Here is an 18,402-nt window from a genome sequence, read left to right on the forward strand (position 1 = left end):
TATTTGTTGTAATTAAAAAACGATTTCCGCACTGGTCACATGAATAACATTATTTTATCAAGTAAAGTAAAGTAATCGCCTACTTTTTCAGGCGGGGCTTAACGTCCAACTACCAATCAGGTGTCGTGGACGGAGGCGACTAGCAAACGTACTTTACTATTTTTCATTTAACCATTAAATAAAATCCAAGGCCTAAGTCCGGGAATCGAACCCAGTACCACTATGCATATTAGCTTTGCAGGTCTCGCCTCTTAACCCGCTCGGCTATTGTGGCGCCTACATTATTTTATATTAATACGTCATCACCATAAATACTACAAACATTTAATATTTGGTATTGTGGTATGCTACAAAAAGGTAACGGAAATGGTTTTTTCAAAACAGCAGCAATCTATTCAAAAAGCGAAATTTGTTCTATAATTAGTAGATTGTTGAAGAGATGTTTTGTGTGCGAAAGGTTAGTCAAGGTAGCTGTTAACTACTGGCTGTTAGCTGTTAGCTGCTTTACAAATTCCACTTAAAAAACAAACAATCTAATTTTGTATAAAAACATCGTTAGTGAAAGGTTTGTAGAATAAATAAAAATCATAACGCCTATTATAATAGAACTGTGCAAGACTTCTTACAAGCATGTTTAAACTTGCTTAAAAGCACATTATCAACATTGAATACACAAGTCCTGTGTACAGCCACCGCCAGCACTGTCTTCACAGCATCTTGTTCTTTTTTTTCTTTGTACACTCTCTTACACTGGCTTGGCTCTCACAAAGTTTGTCGTGTAAACTCATTTCTGTGGATATTACAATAATTAGTAGCGCACTACCCTGTGTACATATTGTCTAACGTTGCTTTATTCTCTTCTGTTTGCCTTGCTTTCACAAGACGGAGTGTTTGAAGTTGATGGTAAGTACGCACTTACTGCACTTTTATCTTTTTTTTTTTTTTTAGTATTATTAATAGTTTTCATTTTAGCTTTATTTGTTTCTTGTATTGCTTGATTTACACGTTTCAATTTATTTTCACCAATAATCAAAAATCCTAATATTTAATGGGTTTCCGGTGCCTAAACGTCCTCACTAAATTTAATTGCCTACTTTTTGCGATATCTCATTGGATTTCATGAAGTAGCATCTACCTACACCTAGAGTACATAGTATCTAGAATGCTTTTTGGCTACTTTTTTGGGTACAGAATGCACAACAAATTTTATTCATACTTCTTGTTAGTGTTTTTAGTATACTTCTAGTTTTTTCAAAATAGTTTATGGACAACTGTAGGGGAGAGGGGGCACTTTTGAACAGCTTTAATTTCTCGCCAAATATTTAAAACATTCATGATTGTAATTTTCTCCATATGTTGTGGTAGACCTGTTGTATAATTGATAGAGTTTCCCTTCGTTTTCATTGTTTGGTAAAGTTAGAAATGAGGAATGTTATATTTTGTATGGTGGAAGTCAAATTTTTGTTGCAGCTTTGGTAGTGTATTGTGAAGATTGTAGTGGACAAGGTGTAAGTATTGTTAGTCCATATTAACATTTGGAATTCGTATATTTAAACCTAGTATTTACTAAAGTCTATTTGCTTGCAAAAAGTGTTGGATATTACAATATATTTTCTTTTATGGAAGGAGAGGGGCACTACGTTTCATCATCACAGTTAAAATGTGCCTTACCGACCTTCATGTTTGTGGCTTTGTTTAATCACTGAGAAGGGGAAAATGGTCCGAACCTACATTAGAAGCGCAAAAAACCGAATATTCTGTTCGAACTTCCTAAACCCATCACACTTCGGGTACAACATCCCGAACAGAGACATTCTTGATTTTTGAACTAGATTTCAGTGGTTTAAAAGAGAAAGTAATTTAGTAGTCGAGAGAAATAACTGATAGAAGTTAGATTCAGAGTAAAGTAATAGCATTTCTTTCTATTTTATATTGTGTTCAAAGCTACCTCACCAGAGGGGCAGATATTAACATTTGACACAAAAATTTTAAATTAAAAAAATATAGATATGTATGTAAATTAATAACTGTTTATTGATATAGATCTGTTCAGAATACTTAAAAGTTGTAGAAAACAAAATAAAAAGGTTCAATAATACGATTCTGTGCACTCGGTAACAGAAAATGTAAATTCTGTTCAAATGTGCCCCCTCTCCCCTACTACCTTATATTTGTAATTACAAATGGTCTCTTAGTTTTAACATTTATTACCGTCTTTCTCTGTTCTCCATTTTTGAGTTCCTAACCTTATACATTTATTTAAGAACTCCATGTTTGAAAACATAGTTATTGCTTCCCTCCTCTAGTTCTAAAATGGATTTTCTAATCGAAACTAATAACAGTTGCAGGCCAATATTTACATAGTATATTCAAAATTTAGAAAGAATAATGGTAGCGCTAATAGCTTAAGCAACTGAAGCGTAAGAAAAGAACGCCACTTCCGAAATGGTAAAAGGACACAGTCCATTCAGTCCATAAGTCCATTTAGCAATTTGGTACTTCCAGCATTGTAATTTCAGTGACACATTCAGTTCTCCTTTAAAGTAAGACCAAAACCGTACACTATTCTGCAATAACATCTTGGAGGGAAGTCTACTGCTTCTTTTCACTAATGTTTCATTAGTGAAAATGATGGATAGGATGTTTCACTAATACCAATAAAATGTACTTACTAAATTTACGATAAGTCTTTGGTCTCATTTTCAAGAAGTCTAAAAAGAAAGTAAAAAATCCATAAAGTTCTTCGGTTGTGGAATTTTTTGGATCTTAAAAAAAAAAACCGGAAGTGGTAGATATTCCACACTTAGTGTCTTCAGACTAGAAAGGCCCACAAATTAGCCCTAGTCAGGACGTCACTGCTTAATTTTAACAGGTTCTGAATAGACCAGTTAGTCCAGGACGCTGTTCTGGCTTACCACTTATTTAACCAGCTTTACACAGCCACCAATTTGCATTGCGTGCGGTGTGTCTCTAAGGAAACTAAGCGCTACTTTGTAGAGGATTCTAGAGGCTTAAAGATTCCTTGTGTTCAGGACGGTGGAAGTCTTGCTTACAGAGATTGTTATGTCGGGTATGTTATACTAGCTATTTAGATTCGAACAAAGACTAGGAGGTGTACCACTATCTCTTCTGATCCGCAACTGATACTATTTATAATCATTTACTACCTCCTGACTCGATAGTCGTTCTGACGTTCTGGTATCCCCCGCTGGAAGTGAGGGTTAGACGAAGAAAAATTCAGGACAGGTTATTGTCTGCCATCCTTATTTATGTAAAATTACGGGTGAACATGAAAATCCTTAAATGTTTTGTTTTGCGCAAAGATATGGATGCACCAACTACAACTATTAGCAGTAGTGGAACCTGTTGTAATCATTCAATATTTTAAGGTGCGAATTCAGTTTCTTTTCTGACTGAAGATGTTCCCTTTGCCCCTTGTTTGAGACTAAAAGGTTTTAGCCTTGACGAAGCTAATTAAATGTACACTTGTATTCAGCGCCAGAAACAATAAACAATGGAGTTATGTGGTGAGCAAATATAGACAACAACCGGAAATAATGAGATGGAATCTGCCGTATCCTTGTAATTGTGAACCTGTTACAATTCTGCTCTTACCCGCTCTGAATCCTTGCGTTTCAAGACTAATAAGTTAACGATAGGCTTAGCAAATCTGTGGTTTTCAATTAATTTATTGGGTATAATGCGCGTATTTTTTTTAACAGTCTTAAACTAATAAGATATTCTAATTCACTTTTTTATTCGTTCATTTTGGTATCTTACCAACTCTATCGGTGTCTTTAGGCTATAAAGATTTACATTTATTTTTAATTTATACGTATGCTGGTTTAATAGTGTTATTTCATTTTTAAAAAAGTCAAAAATAAAAGTTAGTTGTAAAATTGGTCAAATTTTTTTATTTATTTATTTAGCATTTAATGAGATTTACACCTGTAGCTACAGGGTACAATAAGTAAATGCGATAAGTGTATATGAATAGCGTGGCAGACGTGAATGACGGTAATCCAGTGATGGCCTCCATTAGTCAACCAGTTGGTCACGGGGCCAACGGCGCCTCAGCCGTCTTCGAGGATTGGAGGGTAGTGTAGTTGAAGACAAGTTTGCAGCTAAAGGGTTGGGATGAAATGAGAGTTTTTGTTGAAAATTTTTATATCGGATTTTGGAAAGTTCGGAGATGAGTGGAATTTGGAGATCTGTATGGATTGTATGGTTACTAACATAGAATGGAGCATCTACTATGCGGCGGAGAATTTTGGATTGGAGTGTTTGCAGTCTATTGATGTTTGATTTTTTAGCGGTTCCGTAAAGTTAAAACACATTCCGTAAAAGTAAAAATTCTTACAAATAAATTAAAATCTTAATAATATTGAGTAATAATTAATAATATTAAATTATTTAATGTTTCTGTAAGATTGAATATATTTTTTATATTTCTTGGAGTAAATTGTTCGAAGGTGCATGCAATTCTAGGGTTATTGATTGGGCCTACTTTGTTGATTGTTATGTTTCACTTACCGGGTTCAATAATACGGAGGGGGTTTAGGATGTGAGCCGACTGGGGGGCAGTTATACTAAACAATTAAATGCGGCCGAATAGAGCTCCCCCACACTACACCTCGAATAGCGAAGTACTATGTGTGCGAGTATGTACGGAGATTTTTATCTATCCTACCATTGTCCAGTGTCTGACCATTGAAGAGAAGTAGGGATAGTGGACATTTCGCAGGGAAATAAAGGGTTTGTCATTTCGGGAGAGAGGGACGACGAGTCCAAGTCTCGTGGTGTATAAGGGTGGACCCGGTAGATAAATTATTAGCAGTATTGGAGGGTTTTACTCCCGTCAGCGAGCCCTTCTCATGCACCCTCTAGTTAGAGAGGGGTGGCTTTCTCCTGTAGCCCCACGTGTAATCGCCCGTGAACCCTGGATAAGGCACCCCTCACACGTACCTACGAGCGTCCCATACAATATGCGCACCTATCATTGTACAAGCCCTAGTGCGAATGTGCTATAATCTGCACTCGACTATCGTTTATTCCCATTCTGAGGAACTTTTTCTTTTTGTAAATCTATACTTTATTTTAATAAATAATGCAACTAATTTCTTTTCAAAAAGAACAGGATCTTCTAATTAATCCTTCAGGAATTTTGACGAAATCTTCCAGAGGTACCTCTTTCCCTTTCAGTTTTCAGTAGAAATGATACATCTCATATTTTAATTGGTTTTCAATGAGTTTTTTCTCATCCTCTTCTTCAATAGATTTTATTAAAACCTAGAACAACTATAAAAAAAGGTTATAAATTTTAAATCCAAAATGATAATAAATAAGTAGGTCTGAAAGACTTACTGTATCTTACTGTGCATTTGCAACGCATTTAGCTGTTGCATTTGCATCTAATTTGCTTTGCAATGAGCTAAAGTAAAATCTAGTAAGGTGAGTAAAAATTAGTGTCCCATTCATATGATTCATGTTGTTTTCTAATGTTTCATCGTTAATTTAGCCGTTCATGCACAAACTGATTAACTTCACTTTTTGAAATGTCATTAATTTAAGTGGTTCAAGGTCACAGATTTTTATATTTATAATAAATTGTACAAATAATAAAGATTAACACCATTAAACGACAAATAAATTGAATTGGCCACTGAATAATAAATAATTTATTTCAGAAGTCATTTTAATTAATTCAATGCTCTAGTGTAAATCATTGCAATAATACAACTCAAATTCTGTAGCAGGTGCTGAGTGGTAACGATAAATTTATTTGAATTTGTATTATAAACGAAATTTAAAAAAATGCTGTACATTATTTCATCGCTTTTCTCCATTTTTTGTTTTATGGAGTTAATCAAATTGTGCAATGAATGGCTCAATTAATAAACACCGTTTATTTTATTAATTGTTGAAACAAATTTCACTCCCAATTATAGTAATTGGCTGCCTGTGATTAGTTCACAAAACGTTGAATTATTAATTATTGTAAATAACAATAATTAGTTCAATGTTTTTGTAAATAAAAGATAAAAAAGAAAAAAAAAAAAGATTTCTAACAAAAAAAGAGACCCAAAACAATACACTGTTTTAATCTGAAAGTTTTCAATTACGGTTGGCTAAATTCATTAGGGAAAGGGTTGTTGTACAATAGAACAGGGGTTTGGTTGATACGTGGAAAAGCCTGGAAATCAGGTTAGAGTTTCGAAAAGGGGCGGCACGAAATAAAAAAAATCGACAATAGAAAAGAGAAGTGGGGGTTTTATCCAGAGCAGATTCAGTCGTACTCTCTACAAGGCCTTCTCCATGCATGGTGGGTACGACCGTAAATCTGTATTAATGAAAACAACAGACATGCCTAAATGTTGCAATCTGCTGTTGGGTAAATTTCATTCATACAACTTGTCAAATGTACAGTGAAAATTCCCCATCTGATATGTATATGAGGAAAAGGATATACATGTTTTATTTGGTTTTTACATAACGGTTACGTTAGTGTTTTATTTTATTTAAAATAGACAAAAGTCAACCAGGATTTGAAAAATCCGTGATTGTTGCTTTCCTATATTGGAATCTGTTGGCACTATTACCCGACAGAAGTTTAAATATCAGTTCCATGGTGACAATCTAATACGACCACCTTCAATTAAAGAAGTACATCAGTACTTCAGTACGAAGTAGATCAGTTTTAGTACAATGTACATAGTTATTCTCTTAAATTATTGATTTCATTTCGTACATGGTCTCAAAACACATTACATTTTTCTCTACTAAGAAACTTCTTCAGTTTGATGATGGGTAGCGTTATCAGTAACGAGAACAGTGTCCTAGGCAGGCTCCTCTTCCATTACCCACAATAAAGCGCCTTGTAGATTGTAGATTGTACAAGACGGGCGGTTCCACCAAAAAAAGGGGAAGGAACGCAGGCAATCCTGATGCCCATTGTTCCCCGCCCACCCCTCATCTCATGAGAGATACCGGGGTTTAAAAACAAATCCGGCTAAAAATTACCAGATGCTAATATAATAACCTAACAAAGTAGCAACAGGACACTAGGGAGCTTGACGACTCAATCGCCCAGTGCACTGAATAAACCTAGAAAGTTCATTAAGATTACCAGATGCTACAATCTCCGGTAGGGAGACATTTGACCTTCCGAAGACGAGGAATCTAGTTTTAGAATAAACTGGGCACACCTCAACAAAGTGCCTCACAGTTTCATCGGACTCACCACAGTCAGCACAATTTGGCGACTGGATTACAATAAAGCGCCTTAAATGAAAACAATAAATTATATTGCGGAACCAAATAATCCGAAATTTGTTTTGTTATCAGAATCCCAGCGAATTTTGCACTTCCACAAAGATTGAGGGAGTCTGGGCGAGTTGATTTAGCTAAAAATGCAAATACAATATCTTGAATCAGCAGATACTTTTTTATTCGAGGAAAAATTGTTGGTCTAAACATAGATTGTGTACCCTTATATGAAATGAAATTAATGAAAGTTCAAATACTATAAAAACGGTAGTACTTTTTTTTAGAATATAGTGAGAGGTGGTATAAGCTTGATGAGATAAAACTCTTCAAAGCAGGTACTTTGTATGTATTTACTTGATAAATTTGTTAGAATAGGACGCAAAAGGTTGTACTTCTAAATTAAATTAGATTAGGAACGAATCGATAGCAACCTTTAGATTTTTTACTTCATCTCTAGGCCTTTTCAATAAAACATTGTCCAGATCATTGGAAACCATGACGTTAGCAGAGGGGTAGAAAATAACCTTTTGGCGCAATACAGTAAAGAAACCGGAAGGCTAAGCTGAAGGTTTGTATCGTGCAAAAAAAAGAGTGCATAATGTTGGTTCTGTGAAGAACACCTGATCCAGACAGTTCGGCAAGGATCAAATGCATCCTGCAGGTTCATTAACTAGAACGATTCCCATACCCTCGGCTGCTACAGGAAGTTTGTTTTGTGTGTGTTACTGGATTGGACAATATGTTATTGGTCACTCTTCTCTTATTTCTTCTTGTTACTAGACTCATTGATTTTCACCATCTCTTTCAAAGGTTTAAATTAAATCTTTTTTAACAGTCACTTTTAGTATTAAAGTTTGAGCCTTCTTGTTTTAGTGATTTTTTATTAATACAAAGAGAAAGAAGAATTACTCTAATGTAAAACTTTTATATAAAATGGGGCACTACCCGAATGGATTGGGTTACTAGAACACAGCATGCCTGCCCCAGGTAATAACGAAATCCGATTTAACAAATAGTAATAATAACCCACTGGGAAACAAATATATCAGTTTATTGGGAGTGAATTCCCTTCGATTGTAACCTCAAGTTATTTGTGGTAATGGATTATTGCTATGGTATTTAAGATGCTCGATTCATCCAAAATCTGTAAATCATTCCAGTCGATATCTAACTACAGAAAGAAGCTAGAGTTACTTTTGGGATCACTTCGGGCTCCAGACGAAAGATGTCGCATTCAATCGCTTTGTCACCGAAATCTTTAAATCTTTCGCAGAGAAGTGGGACACAACTTTTTATATATTGTGTCCATTTCTTTGTCCACTTTTTCTGCTTGTTAGGACTCATTGCACTCATATCTTACAGTTAGATCTAACCTCCTAACTGTGCTGTCGAGATCATAAAACACAACTATTTCAGCATATTTCATCGATCCCGCTTTGTCGACTGATCTCCACAAAGCAAGAGTAACGTTTCTCCTTATGGAGTCGCATTATTTCATGTTTAATGTTGTTGGGCCATTATGAAGATGATTTGAAAACAAAATTCAGTGGTTTAGTACAATACTGGGCCCATTGATTGGCGATTACTTAAAAAATCATACTTTTACCGTACTTGGGTTAAAATCAATAGCACTCTTGCTGAGTATGTTGTGGTTTAATTTTTATCTCTTTTCATTATCAAAATACTAAAAGAAAATAATGCTAAATTTACCAGCTTACATTTCCAGTTCAGCATTAACCATGTTCAAGACCATGTTATCAGTACTTATTTGATTATTGCCAAGAGCATGCTACCTGTTAGTGATAATGCTTTGCTAATATTATTTACATATTGTATCAACTTGATATACTAGTATCACAAGCAAGTACTAGGAATCTGTTTAAGAGGAACGTCAGCACGCTCCGGAATAGTGAATCAGTTTCAGAGAGTTTAGAAGTGGTGGTATTCGTAAGCCCAAATGGGTTGTGACATACCCCTCTCTGAATAGTGATGTAGTTGGAAACGCAATGAAAGGGTCTGCGATAATGTTGTTGAATAAGTAATCACTGCAGCTTACTTCTATAAGGGTACGAACTGGTTCCAAATATTCTAGAGCTTTGCACTAATGCGCGCGCAGTTATAGTTGAAATAGAGGCACGTTAGATTTTACTTGGTTAAAAATGGCACGATTAGAATTTATAACACAGTTATTTGAGTGACTAGTGCCGTAAAGTGATACTTTTCTAATGGCGGTGGAATATTGAAGCCGAAGGAGATAATGAAGATAGTGTATAATTAATTCTATTGACACCTAATATATCAGAAATAATAGGCATTTTCTATTTTTTGAAGTCTCCGCTGAACTTATCACTTCAACTTTTCCTACATTAGTATTATTTCCTTTTTTACTAAAATACAGAAACCTCAATCATGCATTCAATAATATTAACTACAACATATACTTGTTACAGCATCATTATGTATATTTATATATTAATTATGTTTCATTTATTGAAAGAGCAGTGTTTGTCCTGAGGTTGTTGTGATTATTGGTGGGTGTCCAGTCCAGTCAATACTGCAAAACAATATATTTTTAAATTTGATAATGGTCGCACGAAACCTGATGATTCTCTAAGTTTCAATTATTGAAATTGAAAAAATGTAATTTTTATTAAATACCAGTTTGCCCTTTAAATCCACTAGTAATTACCTGTATTTCCAAAGGGCTTAAAGTCAAAGTTTATACGAAATAAAAAAACAAAAAACACAATCAAATGTTCTTTAATTACTTAAATTGTAGAGTATGGTTCATCGTTTTTGGTGATTGAATCATTAATCTAAAAGGATTAATAGGGTCTAAGTCATCTTCAGGGCTTGTTAAGAAATTATATTTTTTACATTGTTAGATGTGTGATTTCTTTCCTGACCGCCTTAGTGGGTCTTCTGCCTTGGTTGGTTTGTGTGTCTTCTGTCCTGACCGCCTTATTGGGTCTTCTGCCTTGGTTGGATTGTGTATCTTCTGTCCTGACCGCCTAGGTGGGTCTTTTGCCTCCTGTCTGTCAGGACAGAAGAAACACCAACCGGAACTGGAACTCAGCGCACAATGAAACTTGTCTTTTTGGTTAAAACTTATTTTCAGTAAATTTATAACATGGCAATATACTCGTACTTAACATATTCACAGTAATACTGAAGATACGAATTCTGTTTATTCATTTAAAATTATCTCTTTTTAATTATTCTCATATTTCAACAAAAGAGAAAAATATGAACATAATAAAAGGTAACATTAAACCATGAAGTATGTAAAATGATTTCAGAACTGCCCAAGCAAATTGTTTTAATATTCTCCAAACAAGTAAAAACAACTCCCTCTGAGTTATTTGGTTTTTCGAACATTTTGATTCTTAATTCTCTTGGATTTTCTTTGAGGCGATTCAATTATTGCTCACATTCAAACTGGTATTTTCTTTAAAAATTCAGAATCGGACATCTACACGATTATAGGACTTCCATCGAACCGCTTTGACAAGAACCACTTAACTCATGTACATTTCTTATTAAGATATTAGTTCCGAATCTATATTCCTAACAATACGCGCCGACTGAATCGCCAGTGGCCCCGCGACTTCCTCGCAGTCTGAAGGCCTAAAAATCATATCCTGTAGAGAGTGCTTACCGCTGGGCAGTTTCTTTCCTCCTGCCTTTCACGCATCCATTTATACTTCATTCTCCCTATTTCTTTATTGTACTTTTTACGTAAAAGAACTCTCCAAAACGAATCCACTAGTGAGTATATCCTAAGATTTATCAACTTTTAAATGAAAGAGGAATTTAAAAGGACAAATAATTAGATTTCGTTATTTATTCTTCTTTTTAAAGTGATAGTAGCAACATATAGGTAATGGTATTAGCTGGTGATGCATGGATTCCCACAGGAGATCGCAGGTCAAAGTCCAACCTGACCCCAGGTTCTTGGGCAGGCAGAGCACTTAAAACGTTCCGATTGAAAATAGAAAATGGTGAAATGTTACCGTACTCTCTCCTTCTGAACTCCATTGCTATCTACAATAACAAAATATTTTATTTGCGGTTGAAACAAAAAATAAAGAAAACTTCCGCAGCACTTAAACGGATTGTTGGTCAACATTAGATCGCAGGTATGACTGTGTATTGGCAACGATATAGAAAAGAAAACTTGAGAGCTGGGATGTTCAGTTGGGTATGATGGGTTGTGGAAGTAGTAGCAGATGTGTGTACGTGTCCAACATGTTTGCCCAAGATAGCCTATGAGAAGTAGGCAAGCTGGCTGTGTCCTTCTGATATTTGTTCAAGGATCGATATTAGAAGAGGGAATGAGAATGGTATTTAGAGTGAGATGGAAATGGAACTGTAAGTGGATGGCGAACTCCTCCAAAGGTTTGATATAGCCAGCCCGAGGTCGGCAAGGGTGGGCAGAAGTAGTATTAGTAAGAGGTATTGGTTCTGGCTCATGGATATGCAATAGGGTCCGGCCAGTTCGTACATCGATGCCGGAAGTTGCCAGCTTCAATATACCTATAGCAACTACCTCATTTGACTCTAAGACATGTACTAATGCCTTGCTTACCCTAACAGTTCGTCCTCTTCTCCATCACACTTCTCTTCATGCAATTCCTCTAGGTCTTAGACTGGCACTCTGTAGTCTATTGACAGAGCCGCCACATTCAACGACCGCAAACATTCCACGTTAATTAAAACAGATCATTCCAAGCTGTACATATAAGTGTGAGTATTTGTTCTCTAACTTCTCCTTTATCTACTTCCGCAGATCCTGTAACGCTCTCTTGCTGTAAACATGATGATGGTGGTACAACTCAGCAATGTATCCAACCACCACATTGTTTAGTCTTGCCTCCAATGAAAGAGAGAAAATGAGATTTTACTTTAATTGTATATGTTTGTGCGTTGATGCGACAATCGATCTAAGTTCTTTGCTTCAGGGTATTCCACGTGTATTTCGTCAACTAACTCATTTACCATCTAACTCTTAGTATTCTCTCTTTCATTGCCTAACGTCCCAAATTATTAAACTGTGTTTAATCTTTGTCTTAAATATCCAATTAATATTAAACTTTCTTAATGCATCATTGTGTTATGAACGTGAATTGATTAAACGACTGCTTTGTTTATATGAAAATTTCACACGAGTCCCTTTGTCTTATTGGAAACCAGTCACGAGACATAGTCTACTTTAAATGGCACCAATAGTACAATATTTAATTAAATAATGCTTAGCCGCTAATCAATTTGTACAACTTCTACCATTTCAATCAATAAAATCCTTATTACAGCGATTATTTCGCTCATAAACTCAACAACCAATTTTAACCAATCAATTTTATATGATTTAACCAATCAGATGTGATTTATCCAGCATTTCCACTTTCAGCTGATACTAATGTTGCCCAAAATACTACATCAGCTGTTACGTATAATGCTACCTGACCATTTAATTGTAAATATTTGAATTATTAAAAAATAAATAAATAAAATGAATAAAATATTCATTCTATTTTGAAAATGATGATTTTTTTAGATATCTCCTATGTAGTAAAAGCATCTAGATACAAAAATCGAGATGCCCTCGTGCGATATTCATTAAAACAAGGCAGTTAATCGTACTTTAGTTATCGTACTGCACTTACATTCCAGATAATTTAATAGCATTCAAATGATTAGATTAAGTTAATTTATTTATTTCATTGATAATGTTTAAAAATATCAGTTATTTTCAAAATAGAAAGTATTTATTTTATGCATTTTAAAAAATTAATTTTTCTTAAGCAATTAAAATATAGCGAGAAAGAGAACTGGAACTCTATTAAGCCTGATCTTACTTTTGTAACTTTCATCTTTTATGAAAGTTCAAGAGAGATAATTTATTCTTTAAGATCCCAGTTTTTGTCAATATTTTGATTTTTATTGATTGCCAGTCTATTCAGATTATTAAATATAGATAACTCCTCTCGTTACGATTTACTTTTATTGAATGAAAGGAAACCCTATATAAGTCAAAACAAATTTCTTAAAAGAAGACTTTGCTTATCGGATGTCGGATGTTTGATTCGAAGTCAGTGCAACTTTCTTTGAAGCTAGTTTATTTTTAAAATTGCCAAAAAATCTTTTAAAAAATAAATAAAAGAGTAACGTAAAAAAGTATCGCCATTTTTTCAAGCGGGGCTTAACGTCCAACTACGTGTCGTGGACGGGTGCGGAAGCTCATACTTTATTGTAAACAATTATTCCTAACAAATAAAACGCAGGATTCGAACTGGGCATCTTCCAATCACAAATCCACGGTCTTGACCACTAGTCCAACATTTGCCCCTAAAAAATTTTTTAAAAAATGTAAGTTTAGCCTGTTGACTGAGCTAGAACTACACCCACATTTTTACATTTTTTGACTATTTAGGCACCAAATTACTATCGAAATTGATGCTTCACTCCTACCTCAAAATACTTTCACTTCTACCTCAAAATACCTCTCATTAATTAAGAAGTTTTACAAAAAATTTCATAACACTGTTCAAACTTAATTCACCCACTATTTGAAAGCAATCCTAAGCAAATCCTAGCTCACAATCCCAAGCGATTCCCCTCGTCTGGCGACCACACATCTCTCTCCGAACAGAGAATTCTAACGTGGCACTTCGAGTTTATTGCTGACCTCCATTGATCACTTGTAAGTGCAAAAAAAAGAAAAGAAAATGCGTTAACTTTTGTGTTTATTTTGTACTAATTAATTCACAATTGCATTAGCGCTTTAATTAATACTTCACTTTCATCGAGACAATTAAAATTGGGGTTTTGGGGGGGGAGAAGTCATTCTTAACAGCATTTGTATAGGTTGGGCGGGAAATATAATTTATTATAAGGGATTGTGAAAGCATGTAACACCAAAGAGATGGTGAACGCCCAACTGAGAATGTGTTAGGTACGGGATGTTTTTAGATTTGCTTAACGGCCGGCCGCCAGGTATTGTAGATGTGATTAATACATTGCGGTCTCTCTGTTGGAGGAAGTAATGTAGCAGTAATGGCCTCCAGTTCTCCGAATGAGAGCGTGCGGCCGAGTTCACAGGGCCTCGTCACAAAAGGTCACCCTGCCTCTATTAATTCACCCTTTGATAATTAATGGTTCATCCCACACCCATTCAGCTAACTCTCGCTCTTCTCTCTATAGCCGTCTATTACCTAAAGGTAGCCAGTAGGAACCGGAAAGCTGAGAATGGACAGTAGCGATGTCGCTTGTAATGCGCATTGTTTGCTTCTACACCAATTTCAGTGCATTGTATTTCAGTTGGTTTTCATTATGAGTAGTATCAGCAAGGTTTTGGCTGATATCAAACAAAATTATATTTCCCTTTAATGAACATTGTTTTGTAAATATATTAACCTAATAAATCCTCTTAGAAATTGATTATATCATAACTTCTGTATTTGTGGAGCAAGTAGATATAATACGAATTGCTGGTAAATGTTTTGATTAATTCATTTTTTAAAGATTAATTTTTTCCCAAACAGTTTTCTCTAGTATGGACCCATTAAGTTCGAATAGTGCATATCTTAGGACCAATGAGATTACGAAGATGCTGTGGTCTACGGTTTGATTCAGAGAAACTGAAGTGTGTGAGGTTACACATGTCATTGAGGAGAGCCTGATTCAGTCATTAAGGTTTCGTGTTTAAGGGAGACCTCGGATCTACATTCTTAGAGTCCTCTCTTCGATAAACTTCTTTCTCTTTGGCCCGTCGACAGCTAAGGAAATTAGCGCCCCTATTGTCCGAAATAAGCCTTATTATTTCTGAATTACATATGGAAGAATCACTAGAAATCCTATGGAGTCACTGATATACGTAGTCCTATAGAACAATCAACACACTTTTAGTACCTCTTCTCTATTTTAAGTACCTAGTGTTTTGTGTAACAGTAAAATTTAAGTACTGCTTATTTTTTCAGGCGGGTTTTATGTCCTTCCGATTAGTAGAATGGTTGGAATCATATAACTAAAATACTTAATTTTCTCATTTAACGTCTTGTTCAGGAATCGAACCCAGTGTCACAATAAACCATAATTTAGCAGAGCGCTTCTCTAACTCGGCTTCCAAGTGGCATCACTTTACTTTTACTATCACAAAAAAATGCTAGGTACATAAATAAAAAATAAGTAATAACAGTGTGTAGTGGGTTCTCTTATATACAATCTACGTCGGTCACTCCAGAGTTTTTTGTACGTTCTTCCAGAGTATTAGGATTAGGATGATTCTTATGATTTATCCATCGAAGAATCGAACTGTTTTCTGTCAAGTTCGCCAATATTTTCTTCAATTTTTGTCGCCACAGTTTTAGTCGCTTATGTTAGTCTTTATTCTGTTTTAACAAATTCGTAGGATTTGATGTAAAAAATACTATTAGGGTACGGGAGGAAATTCCCTCTTCTTCTTTGCAGATCCAATCTCTTAGGGTATCAATTTCACTGCTAGTCCTTGAAAGAAGCGATAAATAGATTTGTTCTCAAAGTTGGTTCAATGATTCCTTTGTTATCAATTCCACGGTGTAGTCCTTGAAGCTAAGCTTCACTGTGAGTCATTATTCGTTTAACAGAAATATTGATTAAAAGATCTTCTTTAATAAGATTACGATCTTAGTTCATTAAACGAGAATAATATCAGTGGCTGGCGAGCTTTCAGCTAATCTTTCGGAAGGCTTCTTGAACAGGGCTATCATTAAAATCCATTGTATTCACCTACGACATCGGCCTCAGTATGTAGTCAGTAAGGTGGAGGCTCATGGATACATCGGAGCCACTACATTATATGAGTCATTTCTAATAAAGTATTGCAGTATTATAGTTCAGAAGCGCTATTTGTAGAGAACATGTTAGGCACCTTACGAACTCCAATTCACCTTCTGCACGATTTAGTTGAGAGTTCTAACTATACTGGTCGAGGCAACTTTCGACAGATTTTACAGGACAGTTTGATCATCCTGATTGATCTGGAAAATTCGAACGAATTCGCAAAAAGCGAATGGCCCGATTCAGTCTCTAAGCTGTTAGTGTAAACTTTTAAGTGTGAAAGAATGCACCTAGAGAACTGTTCTGTATAAATTCAGTTTTCTTGTAATCAGCGTTTGTATGGTACAATAAACAGTGTGTTACTGCAGTCTGACGTTTTTGATAAAGACGAACCTGTTTATTAACTGGTTGAAGTCTATGGTTGATAAAAATATTTTAATTAATGTGTCAGCTAAAGGCTTCGTCTACGAACCCAATTTGTTAGTTGGGCTTAAAGTCTACCTGAAAGAATAGACCTAAACTTACTTGGTTAATTTATGGTGACTGTAGTGAATTATTGTAAACTAAAGCTTTATGTGGAGCAATTACGAGTATTTTAAACTCGACTAAACAACTCGAAAAATAAATCGCATAATTTGAGATAAAAGAGTAAAATTCAAGCTCACCTAAGCAGAAATATTTGTTCTTTTTATTATTATTATTATTATTATTATAGCTTCCTTTTTTGTGTAAATTTAAAATAAGGTAAATAAATATTCACCTTTGATATTGGGGGCGTTAATAGTCACCAAAAATATGTCACATTTTATAAAAAGCCTTAACACAATTAGGCATGACTAAAGTAATGTTATTATTTTACAGCGGTAGACGGCCGATGGAGCACTTGGTCAGGATGGAGTTCTTGCGGTTCTGATTGTCGGCATCACAAAAGACGTTCATGCACCAACCCTTCGCCATCGAATGGCGGCAAATTCTGTTATGGCAAGGATTCTGTAACGGCCAATTGTACAGGAGGCGCCTGTCCCTGTAAGTAATCTTATTAAAACATTTAATTTTACACTACGCGCACAATATTCTTCATCTAGACACCATTCTTTTACTCTTTCTATTAATGGACTAGAAAACCAAAGTTTCTCTACAGCTGTAAAAACAGATTTGAATTAGATTCATATTATTTAATATTGAAATATTAAAAATATAAGTACAATAAGAAGCATGTCCTTTACTCTTTTCAAACAAAATATAATTTCTTCTAACAACCTGATCAGGCGTAAGCTGTGTAAACCCAATTTCTCCACTCCAGGAGAGGATTCTTCACTTGCTCGAAAAACCCAACACACCACTAAGAACTTCACTTGACCAATTATATTATTAACCTCTGAATCTCCTTCACTCTTAATTTTGTAAGCTCTTAATTCGCGAAATTTTCAAAGATGGCAGAGACTTCCCGGGGTAATTTAACTGTACCCCGTTACAACATTATGCACTTGACTGTACATATTTAACAACGATGTTAATCACTTAACTTTAATATTCTCAACAGATAGATTGAAAATATTTGATATTACATTTTCATTGGCATGTTTGTTACTGATCAAGAACTGTTCATTCTTACAATATAAACTTGAATAACCAAAATTTCAAATTTTTCGGTTTGTCTAATGGTTAGTTATAGTTTTTGTCTCGGAGATACCGGGTGCCTCCTCCGATTAAGAAGCCATTCCTGGTTACCGCAGGCTTGCAAGGGTGTTTGACCGCTATGGAAAGCCTTCGTCAATATAAAGTAGTAGAGTGAAGGGGTAACTTACCTTGAGAGGAGGGATGATAGCGCTTTAGAGGGTGGTCATCTGAACCTGCCTGCTCCCCTCTATAAGAAAACCTGGGTGGTTCCCATGCATTAAGGCAGGATACGTCTTCCTTGCGGAAAGTAGCTTAAGGTTTGGTGTGAGAAAGTGGTAGCTAGCTCTTATTTTCCCTCCTCGAACTTCTTCCCTTAGTATCTTGAGTGAGTTGTTTTACCAATTGAGGAAAGCTTCCTTCCGCCTGTGTTACAGTGAGACACGAATGGGTCTAAAACTGTTAACTCTCAGGATTATCCCTTCCAAAATAATAGTGTATGCTACACGACTTATAAAGTTCTACCAAAGTATAATAGATACTATGTAGATAGTTCCATGATATTGCAAGTGGGCGTAGCCCTCCTAAATCAAACCCCTTTCATCATAATAGCTGGGAGGGCTATTGCTGGGGAATTTTCCCCATCCGAACATTCACATCAAGCATTACGTTACTCCTGCCACTGAACAGTGGTCTTTTCGA

The 18,402-nt window shown here is 35.3% G+C and overlaps 1 protein-coding gene across 7 annotated transcripts in view; it reads left to right on the forward strand.

The window, feature by feature from the left end:
* unc-5 overlaps positions 1–18,402 on the forward strand; it is a 689,026-nt gene that overhangs the window by 586,031 nt on the left and 84,593 nt on the right. For 5 of the 7 annotated variants that reach the window (XM_074136688.1, XM_074136706.1, XM_074136715.1 and 2 more), the window contains 2 exons: positions 883–903; positions 16,945–17,109. In XM_074136688.1, coding sequence (XP_073992789.1) covers positions 883–903; positions 16,945–17,109 — 186 coding nt within the window. The remainder of the gene's footprint in view (positions 1–882; positions 904–16,944; positions 17,110–18,402) is intronic. The other 2 variants (XM_074136735.1, XM_074136725.1) reach the window with 1 other exon arrangement.

The sequence above is a fragment of the Rhodnius prolixus genome, unplaced genomic scaffold (assembly GCF_049639745.1).
Source record: "Rhodnius prolixus isolate KJV_2025 unplaced genomic scaffold, Rpr scaffold_1, whole genome shotgun sequence".
Taxonomy (NCBI): domain Eukaryota; kingdom Metazoa; phylum Arthropoda; class Insecta; order Hemiptera; family Reduviidae; genus Rhodnius; species Rhodnius prolixus.